This window comes from Rhamphochromis sp. 'chilingali' (genome assembly GCF_963969265.1).
Source record: "Rhamphochromis sp. 'chilingali' genome assembly, chromosome: 1".
In the NCBI taxonomy this organism is placed as follows: domain Eukaryota; kingdom Metazoa; phylum Chordata; class Actinopteri; order Cichliformes; family Cichlidae; genus Rhamphochromis; species Rhamphochromis sp. 'chilingali'.
In genome coordinates this window covers 32,725,830-32,750,113 of record NC_137929.1, presented here as the reverse complement: position 1 = coordinate 32,750,113, position 24,284 = coordinate 32,725,830, and the positions used below count along the sequence as shown (strand labels likewise).

Genomic DNA, 24,284 nt, shown 5'->3' with positions numbered 1-24,284 from the left:
TTTTCATTTTTATGGGCCGATGGTTTTTTGGTTTTTTTTTTTTTTTTTTGGGGGGGGGGGGGGGGGGGGGGTGTTTTTGGAACGGTATAAGCAATGAAAGGTGGTCGATTGTCCAGATGCTGGCTGATGTGTAAAAATAGCTCAGTTGTTTGGTGGTGGCTATGGCGTAGCTTCCATAGAGGCCAGCAGGTGGATGAGGGAAGGGGAGGCAGGAGGAGGAGAGACCCGAGGCAGCCGCTGGTCTGAGTGTCAGGTGAACTGAACTTCAGGTAAGAAGTTAAGACCTGCAGTCTATCTGGGTCAGATATAAACCAAGTTTAGGTGCAGTTTATTTTCGTTGTGCTGACTTTTTACAGTCAGTTACAATAACTCGTACTGCGTACTAGCTAGCATGACGGTGTTTACATACTGCTGAGTGGGTGCTATGATGTTACTGATAGTGAATTTTATTTTATTCCTAAGCTTAGTTATTAGAGTTGCCAAACATCCCATAAAAAACGGTATTCAGAGAAAATATTACGCGTTTTGTATTCTTCCGAAAAGGAACAGTTTGTCCCGGACTTTAGCTACAGTGAAAAAGACACAAAGCTGGAGTTATTCCGCGTCTTTACGCTGCAGCTGCCTCTTCTTCTCTCATTCTCTCCCCCTCCCTCCCCTGTTGCTACTTCAATCATGAAACTGATCAGTGATCAGCTGATCAGCTTTTCTGGCGCAAGTCCTGTCTCTTGTTTGTTTATCGTTTACTTTTTGCCAGAAGGAAGAAACCAGCGGAGGTCGCGTTAAACAACAGCGGCACGTTTAAGCTTCATCAGATGTTTGTTTAAAGTATTAACAAATTCCTTTTACAAGGAGTGTTTAATAAGTACCAAAGCATTTGCATTATATACAGTTTATTTTTATGAGTATCAAGTTTTATTGTGAAGAGTTCATGAATGTAAGAGGAAGTGAGTGTGGTTGTGATCGATAGCTGGACTGAGAGAAGTACAAGTGTATGAACTGGACTATGTGTTCAACAGTCTGTGTCGATGCCACATTTTGCAAACTAACTGTGAGAAGCTGGGCACATTTCTGCAACAAATCCACCGTGTAGGTGTTCGCTTTTGTTTTAGGAGAAGTCTGCTGGTCGCTCTGCTTTCCTTCACATGTAACTGTTTCTGTACAGAAAACATGTCCTCCACCCCCTGGAAACATGGGACTCTTTCTGCAATGATCCAGTAAAATAACTGGTCAAAGGTTTTATTTACAATAGAAAATGTTTTCCATTTCATTAAAGGTAAAGCAATTCAGTTATAACATCAACATAATTACAGTATAATATACAGTAGAATTACTTTCCAAATTTAATATTTGAACTCACAGCCAGCTTAATATTTATTCTTACTCCATTTTAGGGACTTGGAAGCAAAAACACTGGGAAATTTCTGTTTGTGAAAATTCTGCTTCTGCATTTCTCTATAATGAATCTCTAAGCTATAAGTTTCTTGAATAGCTTTAACAAAACACTGACCACATGCATAGTGAACATTTGTGCACTCTGCTTAAATATCAGGGCTGTATCAGAGAACCAAACATGTTAAATGAAGGAAGTAAAAAGAACAGAAATCATTAAAACCACCAGAGTGCCACAACAAATGGTATACTGAAAAATAATGAGCTACATTTCTTATTGTGGCAAGTCGAAGGTTGGCTCTTGTTGGGGACTGCAGCAATCTGCTTGCATCCAAAGGAAACACAAGGTTTTTGGTCCAGCACGGTTTCATCTAGCAACTGCCCCCAACCTCTCGCAACCAACTGCCTGGAGGTTTCCAGGGGTCATCAACAAGTCTCTAGACCTTTTGCTTCTCAAGTCTCAGTCAAAAGATTTAGAGACTTCTTGTTAATTCTGCTGTGTTCAATTTTGCGTTTGCATCTAAAAATAAAAAATAAAAAATTCATTGGAGTCTTTCTCAATTTATGTTATTTCAGTGTTTTGTAGTTTTCTTACTGTCCTTTTGAACTTGCTGGTTGATGGTGGAACAGTGTTTATGAAAGAAGAAAATCAAATTAGACCTGACTCCATCATTATAAGATCACATGGGCCTTTGCTATGCAGTGTTTGTTGTTGTTATTACAAATGGTAGGACAGTCCCTATTACATTTTACATGATGTAGTCTAATATAAATTGTATATATAGTGTAAGAGTGTAAGAGCACAATTAAATAGTTAAATTCTCATGATGCACATTCAGGGTCACAGGAGGACTGGAGCCTATCCCAGCTGTCATAGGGCGAGAGGCAGGACGCACAACAATATATTTCATAATAAAAATGTAAAAAAAAAAGGATTCTTCCCACCTCTAAAATACCTGGAAATTACCAACTACTTAAATTTCTTTAATTTAATTTAATTTCTAGTATAATTACTTTTTCCTCCAAAGTCTTGAATTATTCTTCCCCTGATCTGCTGTTTCTAATGCTAAGTTTTTGTTGGTAAATATATTTCAACTTTAAGTTCAAGCGAAATACACAGGAATTTGGTCAAATACAATACAGTAGTAATTACCTGGTATCAACAGTGGTTATACATAAGTAACATTACATGGATGTATTTAAAAACAGCACAGAAACTGGTAATAATGTAGAAACAAACATTTTTCTACAAGGCAAAACCAATTAAGAAGCATATAGTAATAGTTTTGTGGCAATATGATAACCTGAATTTTTAAAAGTGCATACATTAGACTATACGGTGAACCATAGGATCCTAGTGTGGTAATGCTGGACGAGTATTTGAGCCTCATCTTCGCCTTCAGGCTCTTGTCGTTTACAACACCAAAAAGTGATGAACAGCAGCCCCAACAGGCCGTAGGTCAGGTTGGTGCTCCAAAATGCAAACAGGTAGAAAGTCTTGTTGCAGTAGATAATGCCTGTGGTTACGCTCTTATTGAAGTTGGGTTTCACATCCGAGTACATGAACACATTAACTGTAAAAATATTTAAAATACTGCTGTAGTGCATTGTTAAAAACAACAACAGTAATTCATTCATTGAAGATCAATATAAACTAAAAACCTGTTGTTTTTTTTATTACTATTCAGAGTATAACTTGCCTGTACTTTTTCTCTTTTACTTAAGTAAAGAAATTATATGAGTACTTCAACATTTACTGGAGCTTTTCAAAACACAGGTATCTGTACTTCTACATAATTAAAAATGTCTGTACCAGTAGGGACACTGACGCTCCCCAAATGAAAAAATTTACTAAGAATCAGCCACAAAAGATGAGAAGGGAAAAATTAAAAACCAAAAATGAAACCAATTATTTTGAGAAAAACTATAACACCAAACCAGATTAAAACTGATTAGCAACGCCCCATGCTGCTTAACTAACCAGATCAGAGCTGCTTATTTCCAGAAGCTTAATCGACTTGATGCTACACTCTGATTAAAAAGTGTTTCTTTTTGAGCAGCGTTTATGACAGGAAAAACAGAAAAAACAACTCATGATTTAAGCAATTTCAACAGCAGCTCTGCGTTTTCTTTTGTTTTGTTTTTGGTCACCATGTAATTTGATTTTTCTCAGTTGTTGCTTATTCCATCTTTCAATATTTCTTAAAACAGGTGTGTGCTGCTGTTAGAACATTTTTAAAGCTTACCACCAAGGTAAAAGAAACAGACGACGAGGAGGGGCACAGAGCAACAGCCTATGTTGCACCACTTGCACCGCCCTCGGTGCAGCAGGTACAGCAACTGCTTTCTTGGTGTAATTGGAAACTGCTGCATTCTTTTCGCTGTGCACATGCTCAGTGCCAGAAATACAGATATGAATCCATAATTGTAGATGCATATGGGGATGTAGAACTCTCCTTTGCATTCATCAGTTGCTAAAGCTGTGGTGTACGGGGATAAAACAGAAACAAATGTCAAAATAAAATTCTGATGAATTTAAACTGATCATTACAATAACAGTGTCTGTCACTTACCAGCTATCACTTGAGCAATGAACATGATGCAGGAAATCACCAGGATACACCCTGAAGAAGAGCAGATACAGTGAGTCCCATATAGCACTACGCACCGTCTGCACATGTGTGGAAGAATTTCCACATCAGCCTCTCTGTAAATGACCCAGATTATTTGTTTATTTGATATTTTTCAAACAGTTAAATCCCTGAACGAATTATACCTTATAATATAGATTAGACTCTTATTTTGAAATTCGTAACGGGCAACTTCCGGGAAGGAAGATCGTACCGCAACTGCTTGCCGCAGAAAGGATTAAATGAGAAGGTTATCGTTTTCCATCCATCTTAAAATTAGCATCTAGCTGGAAGGCGAACAGGTATGTTTGTGTGTTGTACTTGTTGTTTACATTTCGGACAATTTGTAAATGTATTACTTGATTGTTAATAAGTTTATGAGCGATCTAGCAGGCTGATGCTAGCACCTCCTGTGCCTTTTCTGTGAATTGATTAGCATAACAGAAACGTGGTTATATCAAGTGAATGTTTATTTGTTTTATGTTATGATTACAGCTCTTACGATGTGTCTATGGCAATTTGTGAATAAATGGGTTGGAATACCCCACCATGGTCCATCCGTAATGATCATTGAGTGCATCGTCTGAATAAAGTCCGGCTGGAATGCTACAGTAAGAGCTGATCCCCCGCATCATCCTGCTGCCATCCTGCACCACGGAACCACGAGGACGAGTCACGGAGCTGTGTTGCTATTCGTCTGGGATTGACAAGACATTTCACGGAGCAACTCAGTGCCATTCTATGGGTCTTCTAGACAGAGACTTTATAATCATCATGCAGCTGGCTTAATGGTTTGATGTGACGGTCAGAAAAGGTATGGAACATTTCATTCTAATCGACAAGGAAAGGACATTCATTCTCATCAGTGGTGGTTAAAGGGAGAGAGAAGGTCGTCAACTACTGTGGACATCTGCTGCATTAAGACACGACGGACATGAAGTAATAACAAGTGAAGTAATTTTGTTTATTGGTATTTACCACCACTACTGTATATTTATCATTCTTTCTACTGACTCAAAAGGGGGTGAAAGAGGGGCATTTAGTTCAATTTGTAACTGTACAATAGTAATGGTGTATTGATCTGTGTTTAGCATAAGAGGTTTACTTTACCACATCAGTTTGCAACAGCTAGCAGGTTGCATTCATTATTTTATACATTTCTTCTCAATGTTGTGTTGGTTATCCGCTTCTATTTCAACTTGGTTTAAAGTGCAAAGATTCTCCTCCCTTCTGTTAATGCAGCCTGTAAGTTATAGTAACCACAAGCAGCTCATTAACTAAAGCCTGCAAATTAGATAAGTAAATAACATAAACACGAAGGAAATGGAGACTCCCTCCTCACAAACAGAACTAGAGCATCAGATAGTCGACCTGCAGAATAAAATCAAAGGGCTTAAAGCGTCTCTTGAAGACACATCAGAAACTACGGAAATAGAACTTTTGGAGAAGGAAATTCAACGCAGAGAAGAAACGTTGAACAACTTACAAGGTGAGCTTAAGGAAGGCCTCCGACGTTCCACTCGAACAAAATTCCCAACTCCAAAGGCGCTCGAAATGCAACAGGAGGAAGCAAGAAAAAGGGAAAGAAAGTTCATCTCAACGTACGAAAGATGGAAGATTCGAGCCCGAGAGTCAAGAGAGCAGCTCAAGTCAGACATTAGTAAAGGCGAGCTGGCATCTTTGATGGATTCTTTGGAGAAAGAGAAAGAAACTGTGTTAAACACTTACCTTGAAATACGAAGTCACATTACACCTTCTCCAGAATTAAGACGTCACGTTGACAGTTGTGAGGCAGTTACAGCCGAAATTATGAAAGTTACCTACGAGAGAATGTCAGATCTCGATGGTGATTATGATGCAGAACAAGTACATTGCCGTCTCAGGGAGCTGCTTAAGAACAGCTACGCACGCTCCATCTATGGATCCACTGCATCTAGAGTGACAAAGTCAATCCGTAGTCACAAAGGCACTACTCTAACACTCAAACAGGCGGATGCAGCAGCAGAGCTAGCTGCTAAGGAAGTCGAATTTGAAGGGTTGCTGGAAGAAGAGAGACAAATGGAGAAGATAGAGGAACAGCACAGAAAAATGGAAGTAGAAAAGCGCAGACTTGAACGCCTCCAAGCAGAAAAGAATTTGAGGGCCGCTCGGGCCAAACTGCAAGTCTACAGCCAGGTAGCCTCGCAGGAAGGCAGTCTCCATTCCTCTAATAGTTCAGTGGGAAACCATCATGTTCCCCTTGCTATCAACCCTCCAACTCCCACCGTCACAGCATCGCCACCCGACCTAAACGTGTCATCCCTTGCCCAAGCCCTACAAGACAGTATGGCTCTAAATAGACTTCCAGTTCCAGAGCCGTCTGTATTTAGTGGGGACCCCATTCAGTTCATCGAGTGGAAAACTTCATTCATGTCACTTATTGACAAAAAGGCCATCTCCCCAGCAGACAAACTTTATTACTTGAGGAAGTATGTAGGCGGCCCAGCTCGTAAAACATTAGAAGGAACTTTCTATAGGAATGACAGCGACGCTTATAAGGATGCGTGGAACAAACTGGATAACAGATATGGCCAAACCTTTATTATACAGAAAGCCTTCAGAGATAAGCTCACAGATTGGCCAAAGATCCAACCAAGAGATGCAGAAGGATTAAGAGACTTCTCAGATTTCTTAAACGCTTGCCAAGATGCAATGACACATGTGAAGAGCCTCGAAATACTGAACGACTGTGAAGAGAATAAGAAGCTAATCCTTAAACTACCAGAGTGGATAGCATCTCACTGGAACAGGAAGGTTACTGAAGCCTTAAAGGGCAATAAGGAATTCCCCAGTTTTAAGGACTTCGCCGCATTTATGGCGACAGAGGCAGAGATTGCTTGTAATCCAATCACCTCAGCTTATGCCCTCCGCAGCTCTGAGTCGAGCACTGCAAAACAAGGCAGCAGAGACCCTAAGAGGAACAAGGCAAGCGTTCTAAACACACAGACTGAGGCTGACACCGAGAGGCTCAAGCCAGTTAAAGGAAAGGAAAGGTCTCCTTGTGCCTTCTGTCAAAATAATCAACACAGACTACATGGATGTCCCAAGTTTATTGCTAAAACTCTGGAGGAGCGTCGAGATTTTGTCAGAGAACATAAGCTCTGCTATGGCTGCACCAAACCTGGACATAGTGCAAAAGACTGTCGACATCGACACTCATGCAACACGTGCAAGGGTAAACATCCCACTTGTTTACACGATGACAACTATTTAAAGAAGGAAAGAGTTCTGCCACAGGAAACCACTATCCTGAGCAATGCCGGCCAAACGGAGGCTGCTGCAACTTCAATGTCAGTGATTACCGGACAGCCAACTAACACATCAATGATTGTGCCTGTGTGGGTGTCAAAAAAGGATACAGGAACTGAGAAACTGGTTTACGCCTTGCTGGACACGCAAAGCGACACGACGTTTGTTGACCAGGAACTGAGTGATGTATTAAAGGCAGATTCCTGTCCAGTTAAGCTGAAGTTAACTACGATGATTGGACGCGACGTGATCGTAAAGAGCCAAAGAGTCTCAGGGCTTTGTGTTCGGGGTTATCGCTCTTCCCTCCTCATCGACCTTCCTCCTGCTTATACCAAGGATTGCATACCAGTAAACAGAGCCCATATCCCAACATGCGAGACAGCTAAAAGGTGGAATCATCTCTCCAAGGTCATAGAAGAGATTCCACCTCTACAGGACTGTGAGGTTGGTTTATTGATAGGCTATAACTGCGCACGAGCAATGGCACCAAGAGACGTCATAACGGGAGGAGACGATGAGCCTTATGCAATTCGTACCGACTTAGGATGGAGCATAGTTGGTGGTACGTTGACATGCCCCGACACCTCAAGTACGGCGGGACAGTGCTTCCGAGTTGCAGTCAGGGAGCTCCCACCAGTCACTCCGGCAGATGCCATTCGCATTCTAGAGTCTGACTTTAAGGATGCTAAGGAAGACGGCAAACCAGTGTCTCAGGAGGACATCCTGTTCCTGGACAAACTCAAGAACCACATCGAAAAGAACAGTCTAGGTCACTACGAGATGCCGTTGCCCTTTAAGGAGAGACCTACCTTACCTGACAACAAACAGCTTGCAGTCATACGTCTGAGCCATCTAAAGAGGAAGCTGTTAAAGGATGAAGGGTACAAAGAACAGTATATCAAGTTCATGGAGGAGGTCATAGAAAGGGGTGATGCAGAGGAAGTCCACGATGATGGGAAAGAGGGCGAAAAATGGTACATACCTCATCACGGTGTATTCCACGACAAGAAGCCAGGCAAACTGCGCGTGGTGTTCGACTGCTCTGCCAAGTACAAGGGAACCAGTTTGAATGATCATCTGCTCACTGGTCCTGACCTGATGAACAATCTCAACGGTGTACTTCTTCGCTTCCGGTTGCACTCCACTGCATTGATGTGCGACATAGAGAAAATGTTTCACCAATTTCATGTGAAGAAGTCAGACCAGGATTACCTGCGCTTCCTTTGGTGGAAGAAAGGAGATCTCGGTGCACAGCCCCAAGAATACCGTATGAGGGTGCATATCTTTGGCGCAGCCTCATCGCCTGGCTGTGCAAACTACGGATTGAAGCATTTGGCTACAGAAAATAAAGACCGGTACCCATTAGGCTCTCAGTTCATTCTGAGAAATTTCTATGTCGACGATGGAGTCACAAGTACAGACAGCTCAGAGAAGGCTATCAAGTTAGCAGAAGAAGCCAGAAAACTTTGTGCCCTGGGTGGTCTTAGGCTCCACAAGTTTGTGTCCAATGACAAAGCTGTCCTGGTAAGCATACCAGCAACTGAACGTGCATCAGACATTAAAGACCTCAACCTTGCCTTTGATAACTTACCTTCAGAGAGAGCGTTGGGTATCCAATGGCACGTCGAATCAGACTGCCTGAAGATCATCACCAACCTTAAGGAACAGCCTGCAACACGTCGAGGCATATTGTCCATTGTTGCATCCCTGTACGATCCCTTGGGTCTCATAGCCCCCTTTTTGCTCATTGGAAAGGAAGTGCTGCAGCAGATGTGCTGCCATGGAACAGGTTGGGACGACCCTCTAACCAACGAACTTCGTCCACGGTGGGAGAAATGGAAAAACGACCTCAACAACTTGGAGAGGATAAATATACCCCGAAGTTATGCCCCGGCAGATTTCGGAAGGGTTATTAAACGTGAGTTACATCACTTCTCCGACGCAAGCACTACTGGCTATGGACAGTGTTCATATCTGAGGCTTAGCAATGAAGAAGGAGACATCCACTGTGCTTTAGTCATGGCCAAATCTCGTGTCGCCCCAACAAAGGTCACCACGATCCCAAGATTAGAGTTGACGGCTGCAGTCATCTCTGTGAAAACCAGCAATGTTTTGAAGGAAGAACTTGGATATGCGGACATTGAAGAGCATTTTTGGACCGATTCCAAGGTTGTACTAGGGTACATCAATAATGAGGCTCGACGTTTTCATACATTCGTAGCCAACCGTATCCAGAAGATACATCTCTACACGAATCAAAGGCAATGGAGATACGTCCCTACTGACCAGAATCCTGCGGATCGTGCTTCTAGAGGTTGTTTTGTCCATGAGCTAATATCATCGGACTGGTTTACCGGCCCTGCATTTCTATGGGAAAAGGGAGTTGACCTCTCAGAAGAGGTGGCTCCGGAACTGTCAGTCGGAGATCCAGAAGTTAAGGAAACACGGACTCTAAACACGGAAACTGTAGAACAAGATTCTCTTACTTATCGGCTGGCAAAGTTCTCATCCTGGACTCGCGCCATCTGTGCAGTGGCTCGCATTCTTCGAAGGATCAACAAGGATAAGTCAATCGGCCTCTCTACAGTGCAGGAAAGAGAAGAAGCCGAGCGCCTCATCATCAAAGATCTGCAGAGACAAACATATTCGGAGGAAGTGCGGCTACTGAAGAAAGGTTGTCAGCTGCCACCTCATAACAAGCTACATCACCTCAACCCCTTCTTGGACAACAATGGTGTGATTAAGGTGGGAGGTCGACTCCGTGATTCAAACCTTCCTCTCTCAGTTAAACACCCTACCATCATTCCAAAGGAACATCATGTTACAAGGATGATCATAGCATACTGTCATGAAGAAGTCAAACATCAAGGCAAGGGAATGACTCTCAGTGCAATTAGGACAAGAGGTTACTGGATACCAGGAATTGGCAGGACGGTTGCATCCTATCTTCGCCGATGTGTAGTTTGTCGGAAGCTTCGGAGACGGACAGAAGAACAGAAAATGGCCGATCTCCCTCCAGAGCGAGTAAATCCATCTCCACCCTTTACCTACTGTGGAATGGATTGCTTTGGACCCTTCTATAGCAAGCAAGGACGTAGTGTGCGAAAACGATATGGTCTCCTTTTCACCTGCTTCTCCTCCAGAGCCATCCATATTGAAATGCTGGAGGATCTATCTACAGACTCATTCATAATTGGACTGCGCTGCTTCATTGCTATACGTGGAGCCGTACGCCAGATCAAATCTGACCAAGGCAGTAACTTCCTAGGAGCCAAGAATGAACTGCAGGAAGCCCTCACGGAATTAAATGGTGATAAACTGACGAACTTCCTTTCTAAGAAGCAGTGTGACTTCATCCTAAATGCTCCTGGATCAAGTCATGTTGGTGGAGTGTGGGAGCGTCAAATTAGAACAGTCAGGAGTGTTCTCAACGCGACCCTTGGACTCTCACCTGGAAACCTACCTGATGCTTCCCTCCGAGCATTCTTCTATGAAGCAATGACGATAGTTAATAGTCGTCCTCTCACTATTGAAAACCTACATGATCCCAACAGTCTTGAGCCACTGACACCAAACCACTTACTTACCCTGAAGTCTACCATGGCCCTTCCTCCCCCCGGCAAGTTCATAAGGGAAGATATGTATGCGAGAAAGAGATGGCGCCACGTACAATATTTGGCCGAGCAGTTCTGGAGCCGTTGGCAGAAAGAGTACTTAGCCAACATTGCCTTTAGACAACGCTGGCACACCCCAAAGAGAAACCTGCAGATCGGGGATATAGTCATAATGAAGGATGAAGACTTGCCCAGAAATGAATGGAGGTTGGGAAGAGTCGTAGAGACTACAATGGACAGAGATGGACTGGTTAGGAGAGTGAAGCTCTGTCTAGGTGACAGGAAACTTGGCAAAAATGGTGAACGTCTTACTAAGCGGTCAGTGCTCGAACGGCCAGTTCAAAAACTAGTCTTATTGTTGGAAGGTGACTAGTCCATTCCTTGCATACTATGCTTCTGTTGTTTGGTCATTATTTGTATTATGAAATCATTGTGTTCTTTCTTCCTATGTTTATGGAGTTATGTTTTTGAACACTAATGATTTGGTGGGAGTGTAAATGACCCAGATTATTTGTTTATTTGATATTTTTCAAACAGTTAAATCCCTGAACGAATTATACCTTATAATATAGATTAGACTCTTATTTTGAAATTCGTAACGGGCAACTTCCGGGAAGGAAGATCGTACCGCAACTGCTTGCCGCAGAAAGGATTAAATGAGAAGGTTATCGTTTTCCATCCATCTTAAAATTAGCATCTAGCTGGAAGGCGAACAGGTATGTTTGTGTGTTGTACTTGTTGTTTACATTTCGGACAATTTGTAAATGTATTACTTGATTGTTAATAAGTTTATGAGCGATCTAGCAGGCTGATGCTAGCACCTCCTGTGCCTTTTCTGTGAATTGATTAGCATAACAGAAACGTGGTTATATCAAGTGAATGTTTATTTGTTTTATGTTATGATTACAGCTCTTACGATGTGTCTATGGCAATTTGTGAATAAATGGGTTGGAATACCCCACCATGGTCCATCCGTAATGATCATTGAGTGCATCGTCTGAATAAAGTCCGGCTGGAATGCTACACTCTCACCTAATATTGTTGTTCGTGGTTCGGAGGTGCATCGTGGTCGATCACTCTCCGGCATTATTACTAGTTTTATATCTGTCCTAAAAAGACACAAAGGAAACGATCAGCTATTTGTGCTGTTTTTCCATCTGTTAAATGGCAAATAAAAACATCCAGACTGAAAAAAGACACTGAATTTTACTTTTTTTTTAATTCTTTTTATAGTGTAAGTCTACCAGAAGGATGTGTAACTAGTTTTGAATCAAACCTATAACAAAACAAAGAAAGCCACAAGATATTCTCCACTTTATATTTCTGTTATTCTGTTAAGTGATAAATGAAAAGGTACCATGATATAACACTTGAATAAAATTACAATATATGATTTAAATGAAGGAAAAAACTGATAATGGAAAAGCATGTTACCTACTTTTTACTGATTGTCTTTTGCAGTGTACAGAAGAATTTAAGTCACAAATAAAGAGAAAAGAGAAAATTATTAATGCTAACTGCTAAATTCTTAGAGATTAACCAAAACAGTTCAACAAAAAGACAATTCTACAAGAAATCCACTTTAGAAAGCTTGTAAACCTCATGCATATGTCAAAATAGTTAGCAAATTAAAGTGTGAAAGTGTTATGTAGGCTGTTGCAGACCAACCTGTTTGTGTGTCTGGCAGGACTTCCTAGAAAAGGACTGTTGCAGGAACATGGCCACATATAACATGGGCATGTCAGCATGTTGTTTCAACTTCCTTTTACAGCGTCTTTCACTTTGTTTTTTTGTTTAAGTTTTCTTTTTTCATCCAGCCATTTACTGAGGTGATTTTGTATTGTAATCACTTGTTTGTATGTCAGCAACATTACATAAAAACTACAAAATCTTTGTATTTGTTTTTCTTTTCCTAAGGAGCTCTTTTGCATTCACAGACAAGAGAAAAAGACATAACTGACAATGTGTCTGTCACAGCAAAACCTCATGAGAGGAACACTTCCTCTCATTTGTCCTAACCCACTAAGACCTCGCTACATAAACATCTTTATGTCGTATTTCTCCACAGGACGAGGTTTGCCTGCTTTTCTAAAATACATTCCCTGTTTCCATTCCCACAGTGACATTTTTACAATTGATTGTTGAGTGCGAAAAATACTATGACAGTGTCATTCTTCCAACAGGTGCCCAGGATTAGAAAAGATGGTGTCAGATACGGACAGGAATTTTTAAAAAATAATTTTTTATTCATGTTAATTTTAGGACAGCATGCATTTTGTAACATTAACATAGACTTAATGCATTCAATGACAACAAATAATTCAGCACTGTATTAAAGTCTTCAGCCATGCCTCATTTCTTTTTCCAAGCAGTCAGAATTTGTTGTAATTTGCTAATGCTGTCTTGAGCTCTCTTTCGATATCGGCTTCTTTTTCATTTATTTTCATTCCTTTTACATTTAGAGATGATTTTGTTTTGTTTATTGAGCTACTTAACACTGGCCTGTGAGTCATTCAAGCTTGAAAAATGCTGCGTCGTGTCTACACCAGACTGATTACTTTTTTCGTTTCGTTACCAGCGTTTAAAGCTTGGAAGTACTGACATTACTATGAGTTTGAGTCCGCAAAAATTTACAAAAACATTAGTGTCCGCTGTACACTCTGCGTGGGAAGAAAACTTCTTTCTACAGCGAAAAATTAAACTTTAAATCTGAGCAAGCACCTAGCAAGCCAAAACGGGAATGTGAAATTCACAGAGAAACATCCAGATCCCCCCACTGACATGGCCCCTGCGGCACCGGGCAAACCTCCACCAGCCCCCACTCCTGCTAAACAGGTGAGCAACAGGACTTAGTGCTGCTGAATCTTTGATTTCATTTTTTTTTACTGTGTTTTACTTCCATCTATTTGAAAGTGTAAGTGTAAACACAAATAAATATTTTATTTTATATTCTGCAATATGCAGAAAATAGGTTTAAATGTTAAAGATTGTTGCATATAATTTAATTTTTGCTTGATGCATTGTGCATGAAGTTAAAAGATTAAAACTCATAAAACAAATTTTAAAAAGAGACTTTTTTCCATTTGATTCAGTTTTATATGATGGATTATACAGAAAAAATAGAATTGGGCTGAAAGGTCTATTGCTTTATTACGCATTTAGGTTGTGTATTATATTTTTAAAAGGTAATTTATTAATAAAGTAACAAATTACTTTTGAAAAAACATAATAGGTAAAGTAACGGGATTGCTTTTTTGGAGAAGTAATCAGTAATTAATAACTAATTGCTATTTTCAACTAACTTGACCAACACTGGTCTACACATAACAATAAACTCGACAGAGAACAATCTTTATGCACTTTTGTTTTACTAGGAGCCAGCTACACAAACACATGAATGATTTCAATTTTTTTAAGATGAATCTAATAAAAATACCAAGGACACAACAGTTTGACAGATATAAAATGGTATTTTTGCACCAATGACATGTGTTACTTATGATTAATAATCATTACATTTAAGACTGTGCATTCTCTGACTGTTGAGATTGATCAAAAAATATATTTTCTAAAGGTATTTTTGCATCAACAAGGGGGATACAATCATCTTGACAGAAAAAAAGAACAAAGGGCAGCTTTGAATGTCCTTGAAGAAGCCTGGAGAACTATTCCTGAAGACTACTTAAAGAAATGTCAAGAAAACTGCTGGAGAGAGCTCAGCCCATGTTGAAGAATAAAGGTGATCATATCAAATATTGACCTTCAAGCTCGTTAGGACTATAAAAACTTTTTTGCTTTGGATACTGTCTGTTTCCTTGTATGTTTGTACATTTTAATAAATGCCTTCACCTATTTCTGATCTTCCTGGAGAAATGTGAAGGCATATAAATGGCTGAAGACTCAAGATGCCTAGTACAGTACACTTTACACTGACATTTTTATGTACATGTATTACTTATGATTAATGATCATTTCACTCAAGACTCCGGGCTTTCTCTGATTTTGTTACTGGATCAACAGATATATTCTCTAAGCATTTCTATGATGTTTCCTCAGTATTCAGCCTCACACATTTGGTATTTCTGCGCTCACAAGCTTATAAAATTGACCTATTAGAGAATCAATGGGATGAAAAAAAGGATATTATTCATATCTAAGGATGTCATTACGTAACAGAGTACTGCTGCAAAAGTATTTAAAAAGAGTACCCCCCAAGTTTAATTACTTAGAATATAAATTTTTGCATTTCTCTGATAAAAGATCAAACATGTACATTGCTCATTAGAACATTTGATTATATCTACATAAGACAAACAGGAAAACTGCCTTTAAATGCACCATTTGCCCGCATTTACCTTACAGTGTATGTTTATCTTTTTAATTAAGTTTGCTTCGTCTCTATTTATTACCGCACAAGTGTTTGAGTCTCATTATCACTATCGGCCTCTCGTTGTCTACAACAGCAACACGATAAAAAGAGCAGTGCTAACAGCATGTAGGTCACGTTGGTGAGCCAAAATGCACACAGGTAGAAAGCCTTGTTGCAGTAGAGATCAGGCTGCGCTGTAGTCTTGTCGTAGTTGGGTTCATAAATGGAGTAGATGACAATACTACCTGTAAAAATAAATAAATAAAGATTCATTGTCTCAGATAATAAATTTAGTGTTGCAGACCTGCACGTCCTCTTCATAAATACAGAACTGGATTTAAGCTTTTTTTTTTTTTCAAAATTGCTGAAATACATTTATTTAAAAAAAAAAAACAACTCAAAAGAAAAGCATAAAAGACCTTTAAAATCAAGACTTTTTTGGGGGGGGGCGCATCTGTGCTAACAGTCACATCTGTGTGCCTGAGATGACCCTTTTAAGGGTATCCCAAATCTCATACATACACGGTGGGCCATTTTTATGGATACACCGTAATAAAATGGGAATGGTTGGTGATATTAAAGTCCTGTTTGTGGCACATTAGTATATGTGAGGGGGCAAACTCATCAAGATGGGTGGTGACCATGGTGGCCATATAGAAGTCGGCCATCTTGGATACAACTTTTGTTTTTCCAATAGGAAGAGGGCCATGTGACACATCAAACTTACTGGTAATGTCACAAGACAAACAATGGTGTGCTTGGTTTCAACGTAACTTTATTCTTTCATGAGTTATTTACAAGTTTCTCTTTGTTGAAATTGAAATTGTGTTGATATCTGGTGAACGCAGTAACCGGGTCATTGCAGCAGATATCAATGCAAGACACCCTACGAGACCACCCATCTCCATGCTACAGTCAGCAAACTGCTTGCTAAGTTTCATGAAAATCGTTCAGTGTTAGATTTGCCAAAATGTGGACGCAAGAAAACTGTCACTAATGAAGAAACATCAGCGGCTGTCCTAGCTTCATTCAGCAAGAGCCCACAGCGTAGCACTCGCCGCATGTCACTGGAGAGTGGCATTAGTTGAACATCCCTTCGGCGGATATTAGCTACTCACGAATGGCACCCTTACAAACTCCAGCTACTGCAGCATCTCAACGAGGATGACCCAGATCGGCGCACAGAATTTGCAGAATGGGCACCACCACATTATGGGTGCCAGGTCCGAGCATTCCTAGATGAACAGTTTCCTGGAAAGTGGATTGGTCGTCGTGGGCCAGTTGAATGGCCCCCAAGGTCTCCCGATCGGACCCCCTTAGACTTTTATCTTTGGGGTCATCTGAAGGCAATTGTCTATGGTGTGAAGATACGAGATGTGCAGCACCTGAAACTACGGATACTGGATGCCTGTGCTGGCATTTCTCCTGCAGTGTTGCTATCAGTGTGTGAAGAGTGGGAGAAGAGGGTTGCATTGACAATCCAACACAATGGGCAGCACATTGAACACATTTTATAAGTGGTGAGAAACTTGTAAATAACTCATGAAAGAATAAAGTTATGTTGAAACCAAGCACACCACTGTTTTTCTTGTGACATTACCAATAAGTTTGATGTGTCACATGGCCCTCTTCCTATTGGAAAAACAAAAGTTGTATCCAAGATGGCCGACTTCTAAATGGCCACCATGGTCACCACCCATCTTGAGGAGTTTGCCCCCTCACATATACTAATGTGCCACAAACAGGACTTTAATATCACCAACCATTCCCATGTTATTATGGTGTATCCATATAAATGGCCCACCCTGTACAATTGAAAAAAAAAATGCATTAGAATCTGTAGTTTATGTTGTTTATGTTTTCTCTAAACTCATGGGGGAAATCAAAAAAACATGTTAAATTTGGGGGGTTTTGGAGTAAGAAACCATCTTGTTCTCACTCCAGCCAAGACTGTGAGCTAATAATTTGCAAAAATTGACACTTTTTTTTTTAAAGCTTACCAGCAATTAACCAGCAACAGAAGAAGATGGTGGTTACAGACCAACAGACACTGTTGCACCAGTTACACCATAAGCTCAGTGCCAAGAAGACCGGTATGATCCCATACAGGGACATGTAGAGGGAGATAAAAGGCTGTCTGGGACATTGAAACACACCTGAACCTATGGGGTGCAAAGATAAAGATTTGATTTTTTTCAAACATTGTCTGGCCCATAAAAATAAATTCACATAAATTCAATCTCCGAATGGGAATATGAGCATCTCTTGCTTACCAATCGCCCCTTGGCCAATGAATATTAAGTAAAAAAGAAACAAAATAAGCCCTGAAGGAGGCAAATACAGCATGTTTTCAGTCCCAAATCAGTATCCACCAACTTTAAATGTCTGCAAAAACTTAACACATCACTCTCTCACCTATTGTTATGCATCTCAGTCCACAGATGAATTGTGGTCTCTGACTCCCCTGCATTGTAACTAGTTTTGAATCTAACCTATAAAGACACAAAGTGAGCCACAAGATAGCCTCCTAATGTTTCCATTCCTGTTATTCTGATTAGGTTATAAATGAAAATGATTTACAAAGAAAAATAAGAAAATGTAAAGGTAGAAAGTTATTTACTTTTTACTTACTCTTTAGAGTGCAAGGCTATCAGAAAATTTTTTAATCATAGATATTAGTTTGTAAAAGAGAAATTATGAATGCTTTCTTACCGGATAACAAAAGCAGCTCAACAAACAGATGTTTCTACAAGAAATTAGCATGTTAAAAAACAACTTCATGTGTATTTCAAAATAGTTACAAATTAAAATCCATTATGTGAAAGCATTAAGCAGATAGTTGCAGACCTACCTGTTTGTGTGTCTGTCTGGACTGCTTTAAAGATAGAGAACATGGCCACATGTAACATGGGCATGTGAGCACGTTTCAACTTCCTTTTACAGCGTCTTTCACTAGTGCTTGCTCTCAATCTTCCCTTTCCACTAATGTTATTTGGGTGAGGAGTACAGTGATTCACTGGGATAATTATATTTTTACTCATGTGTATGTCAGCAACATTACATAAAAACTAAAAGGTTAAATTAATAACAAGAAGGGAAAAAAAACATTGTTTTATTGTTCATTTGTTTGTCTTTTTGTGTCAGAAATATGAAGCGTACAGCGTTTTCAGACTATATATCTGAATTTTCTTGTAGTATTACTTGAGGAATTCAGGTTTTGGACTTCAAACAGCTCTTTGTATGGTTCATATTGAGCTACCAGTGTTAAGTAGCTCAATTCGTATGGTCCCTGAATCGCCTCTGTTACTTAAATGATCAGATTAGTAGCCAAGAAGTTTAACTGACTTGATGCTATGCTCTTCCTTTATTTTTTATCAGTATACTTTGATTAAGAAAGTTTAATTTGAAGATGATGAGTTGAATCAGTGCTCAGTGTTAGATACCAAATATGTAGAGGACATCTAAACTGCCATAGAGGGTTTTTTTTCTCGTCCAGCTTGGCTTCCTTTTTAAGAAGCCAGTGGTTTGAGGATGAGGATCCTTCCCCAACACTACGTCTCATCCTCCTCTGCTGGTCCCCAGTTCCTCTGTCTCAGCCACTGGCCTCCCAGCGGGCCTCCAGATTTCCTCCATCTGCGTTGCTAAGGCCCCGGCAAGCTTACTTCACCACCAGACCTGCACACTCAGTTCAGTCTTGCCCCATAGACAGACAAACTCTTGGTATCAACTCTGAATCAGTATAGATACTTTGCAAACAGGCTGTGTGGGTTTTCATCCCAGATCATGGTCTGAGAAGCTTGGACAGAAAGTTTAAGTTTCACAAAAAGAAGTCCAGTCACTTTCTTTCAAAGCTCCCTATACATTTCAAGCAGACCAAACTTCTAGGATAAAATTACTTTGAGAAGTGAATTTACGAGCACTTCCCCTTATTTGGTCTAAACCACTGAGTCTTCCCTGTCTGAGGTTTTTTTCACTGGTTTTGAGGCAGCACGAGATTTGTCTGCTTTTCCAAAATACTTTCCCTGTTTTCAGTTTCCATATTGACACATTTTTTGGTTCAGTTAAAAAAATATTATGCCAATTAATTAAATTGACAAAGAATAAAGAAGCTACAGCACTGTACTAAACTATGAAATAAAAAATAGGACGATTACATGAATTTTTGTTTTTTATTTAATTTATTTTTTCAGATAAACAAAAAGTTAATAGCTGGGATATTCCCAAATTAAGAAGCTCACATATGGATTTCATTAAGCTATGATTTATATCACACAACATTTTTGTTTACATTCAGAAAACTTTAAACGAAAGGAGGGAAAGTTCCGATTATTTATTCTCAACAACAAAATGCCGGCACTGTATTCGCAATAATCCTCTGAAATCACTGAGAACATGGTCAAAGAAGTCAAACATAAAAAGTAGTTTCCTCTTAATGTAACATAACCGTTTAATGAACATTTTGACTGAAGACTTCTTGCTTTGTCTGCATGACTTCATCAAATTAATATTCTCTATATGTTGTTTTCTAGTTTCTGACAGTTCAGCCTGACATACTCATACTTTTGGGAAACTCCAGGAGCTCTAAGTTTGTAACAACTTAAACAATAATGGAAAAACACAGCAACCACCAAGCCTGACAAACAATAAAAATAATATTTATAATACCCGATGATGTTTGAGAATCATTTGAGGAGATTAAATGTAAAAACATTAATTGCTAAACCTCACTGTGATATTTCTCTAAAAGATCAACAGATCAAACGCATGTTCCTGTAATATGTTTGCTAAAAGTACATAAGACACAAATCCATTGAACTTGAGTGGAACAACAGAATTCATTGTTTTGAATGGGTGAGTGAACACTTTTGACAATATACCGTACATGGAACACGCATGGAAAAACACTCACTACAGTTTTTCTCCATCACTTCGGCACAAAGGAAAGTCATTCTCAGCACTCTTTATGCACTTCTGAGTTTCATAACACAGAGTCACTAAAACAAATAAAACCTTTTTCAAATATGTCAAAACATGAAGAGTCAGTGAATCACTTCAACTCTGTGATGAATGAATAAAAACTTTTTACTATTTCTGTACTTGTAAGTGTGTGTAGAAACAATCAGATTAGGCATTAAGCTATCATGTGTGGGGGAAATGTATTACAAATTTGAGAAGTGCATTAAGAGTAGTGAAAATAACATTTCTGGTTTGATTTTGCACCAAAGTGATCAGTAAAAATCATAATACCACCAAACATGCTGATTGTGATCCGCTGTGTGTGCCTATGTTTTCATGTCAGCTATCTTTATTCTTTTCTTTTTATCTCCGCAGCAGAGCCTCATTATCATCAGCCGGTTTTTCCTTACAGCAGCAACAAATGTAAACGAGTGCAGCAAACAGCACGTAGGTCAGGATGGTGCTCCAAAATGCAAACAGGTAGAGCGATTTGTTGCAGTACGAATCAGTTTTTGTTGTGTTCTTGTTGTAGTTTGGTTCATAAATGGAGAAGATCGCGATCACATTACCTGTAGAAATAAAGTAAAAAAGATCTCAGATAGTAATGTTTGGTTAGGCTAAAAAATAGTGAAATGAAGCTGAAAAAGTTGTATTGTCATAACTTAACAAAAATCATTTCATTTAGTAAATCAGAACATAAACTAATTTCCAAATGAGATGTTTTAGCTCAGGACCAAGTCTTTATAGATTATGTATCTATTTAAAGCTGCATAAAAAATTACAGCTTTAAACAGATACATAATCTTTAAACAGATACCAAGGACAAAGTATCACCAGAACTGACTACACTGCCTGATACACTCATTATTTGTTACATTGCTCTGTTTTTTCTCAATAACTGTATTTCTGATCTACTTAGTTTTACATTTATGCTGTAATGGATAAAGACGAGTTCCCCAACATCATCACTAAGTAAACACAATAAGAATGCATTTTGTTTGATAAAGTGTATTAATTATTTCTTTGGCTTTTTTTAATGAATGCTGAGGAAAATAACACACCATGAAAAGCATAACATGTGTCACGGTTTTTCTTGATTGTCTTATTGCAATTCTCAAAGGAGAAAGGTCATGATAAGCACTCTTAATGGTGTTCTTAAATCAGTATTGCATTTCCACACCTACATGAGCCTTTCGCATTGTTTTTATACACACTTTTACTGTAATTATGGATGATTTGCTACTAAAGATATTTATTACTGTGTTGATGCACTTCTTACTCGTTGTCAAAAACTGACTCAAGTGCAGATTCGGAGTAAAGGGCAAAGGTTTCTTTACAAACAAAAAACACCACAAGCGAGAGACAAGGAAAAAACAATAACTAATACATGTAGCCTCACTGAGCCAGCCGGGTAGACACAGGGACCATGACACTTGTATGTGATGACTCATCAAAACAGTTTGTGTTGGATGTTTGCCCAGCTTGTTGGCATCTTGCACCTTGGATTATCTCTGGACAGCCTGCACCTGGGGTTCTGGATTGTGTGTTTCTTTTGGGTTTTTTTTATATCAGTCACTCCTTCTATCTGTTGCTTGTATGGTTGTAGGTGGCTGCCTCTCCATGATGGTTCTTCTCCTTGCTTTTCTTCTTTCTGCTGTATGAGGTGTTCACTAAATGTGCACGGTCAGGAGCTTCCTTTTTCTGCTGGGCCTGCCGGCCTCTGTCTCTTCCTATAGCCCACTTATTATCCCAGCAGGGTACCTGATCACTGGGGTATGTGTCGATTGCCCAGATCTTGTTCTTCCGGTTCAGCTGACTCCTCAGGGCTTGCCTGACCCTCTGCAGGTGGTTGTAGTTTTCCTAGCGGCCTCTTCATGGTTCATGGTTCTTCATGGTTTTTATGATGAAGTCTTTCACATTCTCATTGTTTCTCCACATACTTCACTACTATTCGGTTACTATGTTAACGCACTTCTCAGTTTAAGATGCTGCGGAAAGCTGATTGGTTTATTTGGATTACTGTAATGAGCAGTAGAGCAGGTGTACCTAATAAAGTTGGTTGGCGCTGTGTTCTCAGATTGTTTATTTTTCCTTTGTTTTTTTTATGCAAATAGTTTAATTTGACTCTATTTTGCTTTTCTTCATTTTATTTATTTAGTAAAAATTTTTTGTTTTGTTTTTTTTAAATCCTTCACATTTAATTTTTGTTTCTGAAAATTATTTATTCTGCATTAGCTATATTCATGTTTTGACAAATGTGAAAAAGGTTTTGATTGTTTTAGTATATTATATACAGGTGAGTCTGTCTAATGAAAAATGCCTTTTAGAGAACTGCTTTGAGAGTGAAGAGAACGACTTCCCCTGTAAGAAAAACTGACCAAACCAAAGAGCAAACCATCAAACAGTGTCATCTGCTTTCAGTTTCACGAGTCAGTTCTTATTTCCCTGCTAATGTTTCCAGACTGATAGTAAAAAGATGAAGTGTGCTGGTGTGAAAAGCTGGCACAGCATGTTACATGCCACAACAGATAGTTTCCATAAGCTCCCATCAAATTATATACAGAAACATTATTTTACACACATTTACACCATCTGAGATAGTTATTCTTTAAACTTTTGTGGTGTTTCATCTCTGAACAAACGGGTACATTTCAAACAGGCCAAACTTTAACTTTCTCCCTCATTTTCTCTGTTTTCAGTTCCACTGTCTTTTTAAATTGTTTAAAAATGTATTGAGCAATTTCCTTTGGTTTTTCAGGGGGAAAAATCACACTAATGAGTGTATGATTAGGGGTGGGTTTTGATAATCGATTTATCCATTAACCAGCCCATGGTGTTTAATATTAGCTTCTGTAAATTGCAGAATAAGAACATGAGTGTGCATCATAAACTGCCAGCGCAGACAGAAGGTCATCAGAAAATAACTTGTTCCCTTTTGCGTCTTTTCTACAATCCATTGAAGTTAATGATTTGATCTACATTTGCTAACATATAATACCAAGAATAATTTTTAAATAATAGAATTAATTAAATCTTGAAAATCATTTTTTAAACCCTGGCTTTTCATTCGAGTTCCGCTTAAGTACCATCAGATTTTTTTATGTTGTTTATGTTGTCACAATATAATGTATTTGCGTCTAGGGGTGGGTTTTTATAATCGATTTATCAATTAAAATCTATTCTGGCTTGGATAACGTGGAATCGATTTTTTTGATTTTAATTTATTTTGCCCAAAACGCCAGAATCTCAGGTTAAACCTCACAAAATTTCGACAACCACCAAACATTTAAAACAGTAAATGAGAGCAGCTTCTGCACAAAGACGTAAACACAAAGCGCAGATCAGAATCAGTGAGATGTCGCCTTTCTCACCCGACCGCCTGGACACGGTCGGGGCTGAAAGCCGACAGCTCGCAGATTCTGATGTTTCAGCGGGTCCGCGCTTTGTGTTTACGCCCTTTTTGCGCTGATTCTAAAGCTGTTAGTTTGATCTCTCTCCAAACATTATTGACCGAACCAGCAGCAAAAGAAGATCCAAACTAAGCTTCACATAAACATCGTCATGAATTCCCTCTGACTTTTGCTGTTTTGTTTCCACCACGATAAAATCACACTTCATGCACAGCTCTCTCTTTCTCAGTATACTTCAAGAACAGTTTCCAGTCTAAAAATCTGTTTTCTGCATTATTCGCTTGCTTGTTACCACATGTCTACCATTGTTTACAGCGCTGTCGGCCGATGTTTTTTTTTTCCTTTTACTTACTTCCGAAAATAAAGCCTCATTTCTGCTGGTCAATAGGCTTCTAAACAAATGTAAACTTTTTAAAATTATGCAAAATGCAAAACGCTGTGTCTGTAATAAAACCGCTGTAACGTCAGAGGTAATGTTCATATGTTGATTAATGGTTTTCTTTTGTTTTTGATGTACTGCAGAATATTTTTGTAAAATCCCAGGCCAGGAAAATCCCCTTCATGTTTTTCTGTGTTTTATCTTCAGCTACTTTGACACAAAGGCACCTGCTGTGATGCTCACACCTTT

The 24,284-nt window shown here is 39.3% G+C and overlaps 1 protein-coding gene and 1 long non-coding RNA gene across 2 annotated transcripts; one reads left to right on the top strand and one right to left on the bottom strand.

Moving 5' to 3' along the window:
* Window positions 1-3,732: 3,732 nt before the first annotated feature.
* LOC308407396 lies at window positions 3,733-12,021 on the bottom strand. The gene is made up of 3 exons (XR_013973666.1): window positions 11,954-12,021; window positions 3,963-4,013; window positions 3,733-3,869 (listed from the first exon to the last, which is right to left on the bottom strand). It is a non-coding gene; the product is annotated as an uncharacterized lncRNA (long non-coding RNA).
* On the top strand, window positions 4,107-11,938 carry LOC308407391 (uncharacterized protein). The gene is made up of 2 exons (XM_080898996.1): window positions 4,107-4,321; window positions 4,515-11,938. The coding sequence occupies exon 2, from the start codon at window positions 5,343-5,345 to the stop codon at window positions 11,292-11,294; it is 5,952 nt and encodes a 1,983-aa protein (XP_080755122.1). The 5' UTR covers window positions 4,107-4,321; window positions 4,515-5,342; the 3' UTR covers window positions 11,295-11,938.
* Window positions 12,022-24,284: the final 12,263 nt, after the last annotated feature.

What these genes read in the sequence shown, in the direction of transcription:
- LOC308407391 (XM_080898996.1), top strand. Translation starts at nt 5,343, where the DNA reads ATGGAGACTCCCTCCTCACAAACAGAACTAGAGCATCAGATAGTCGAC.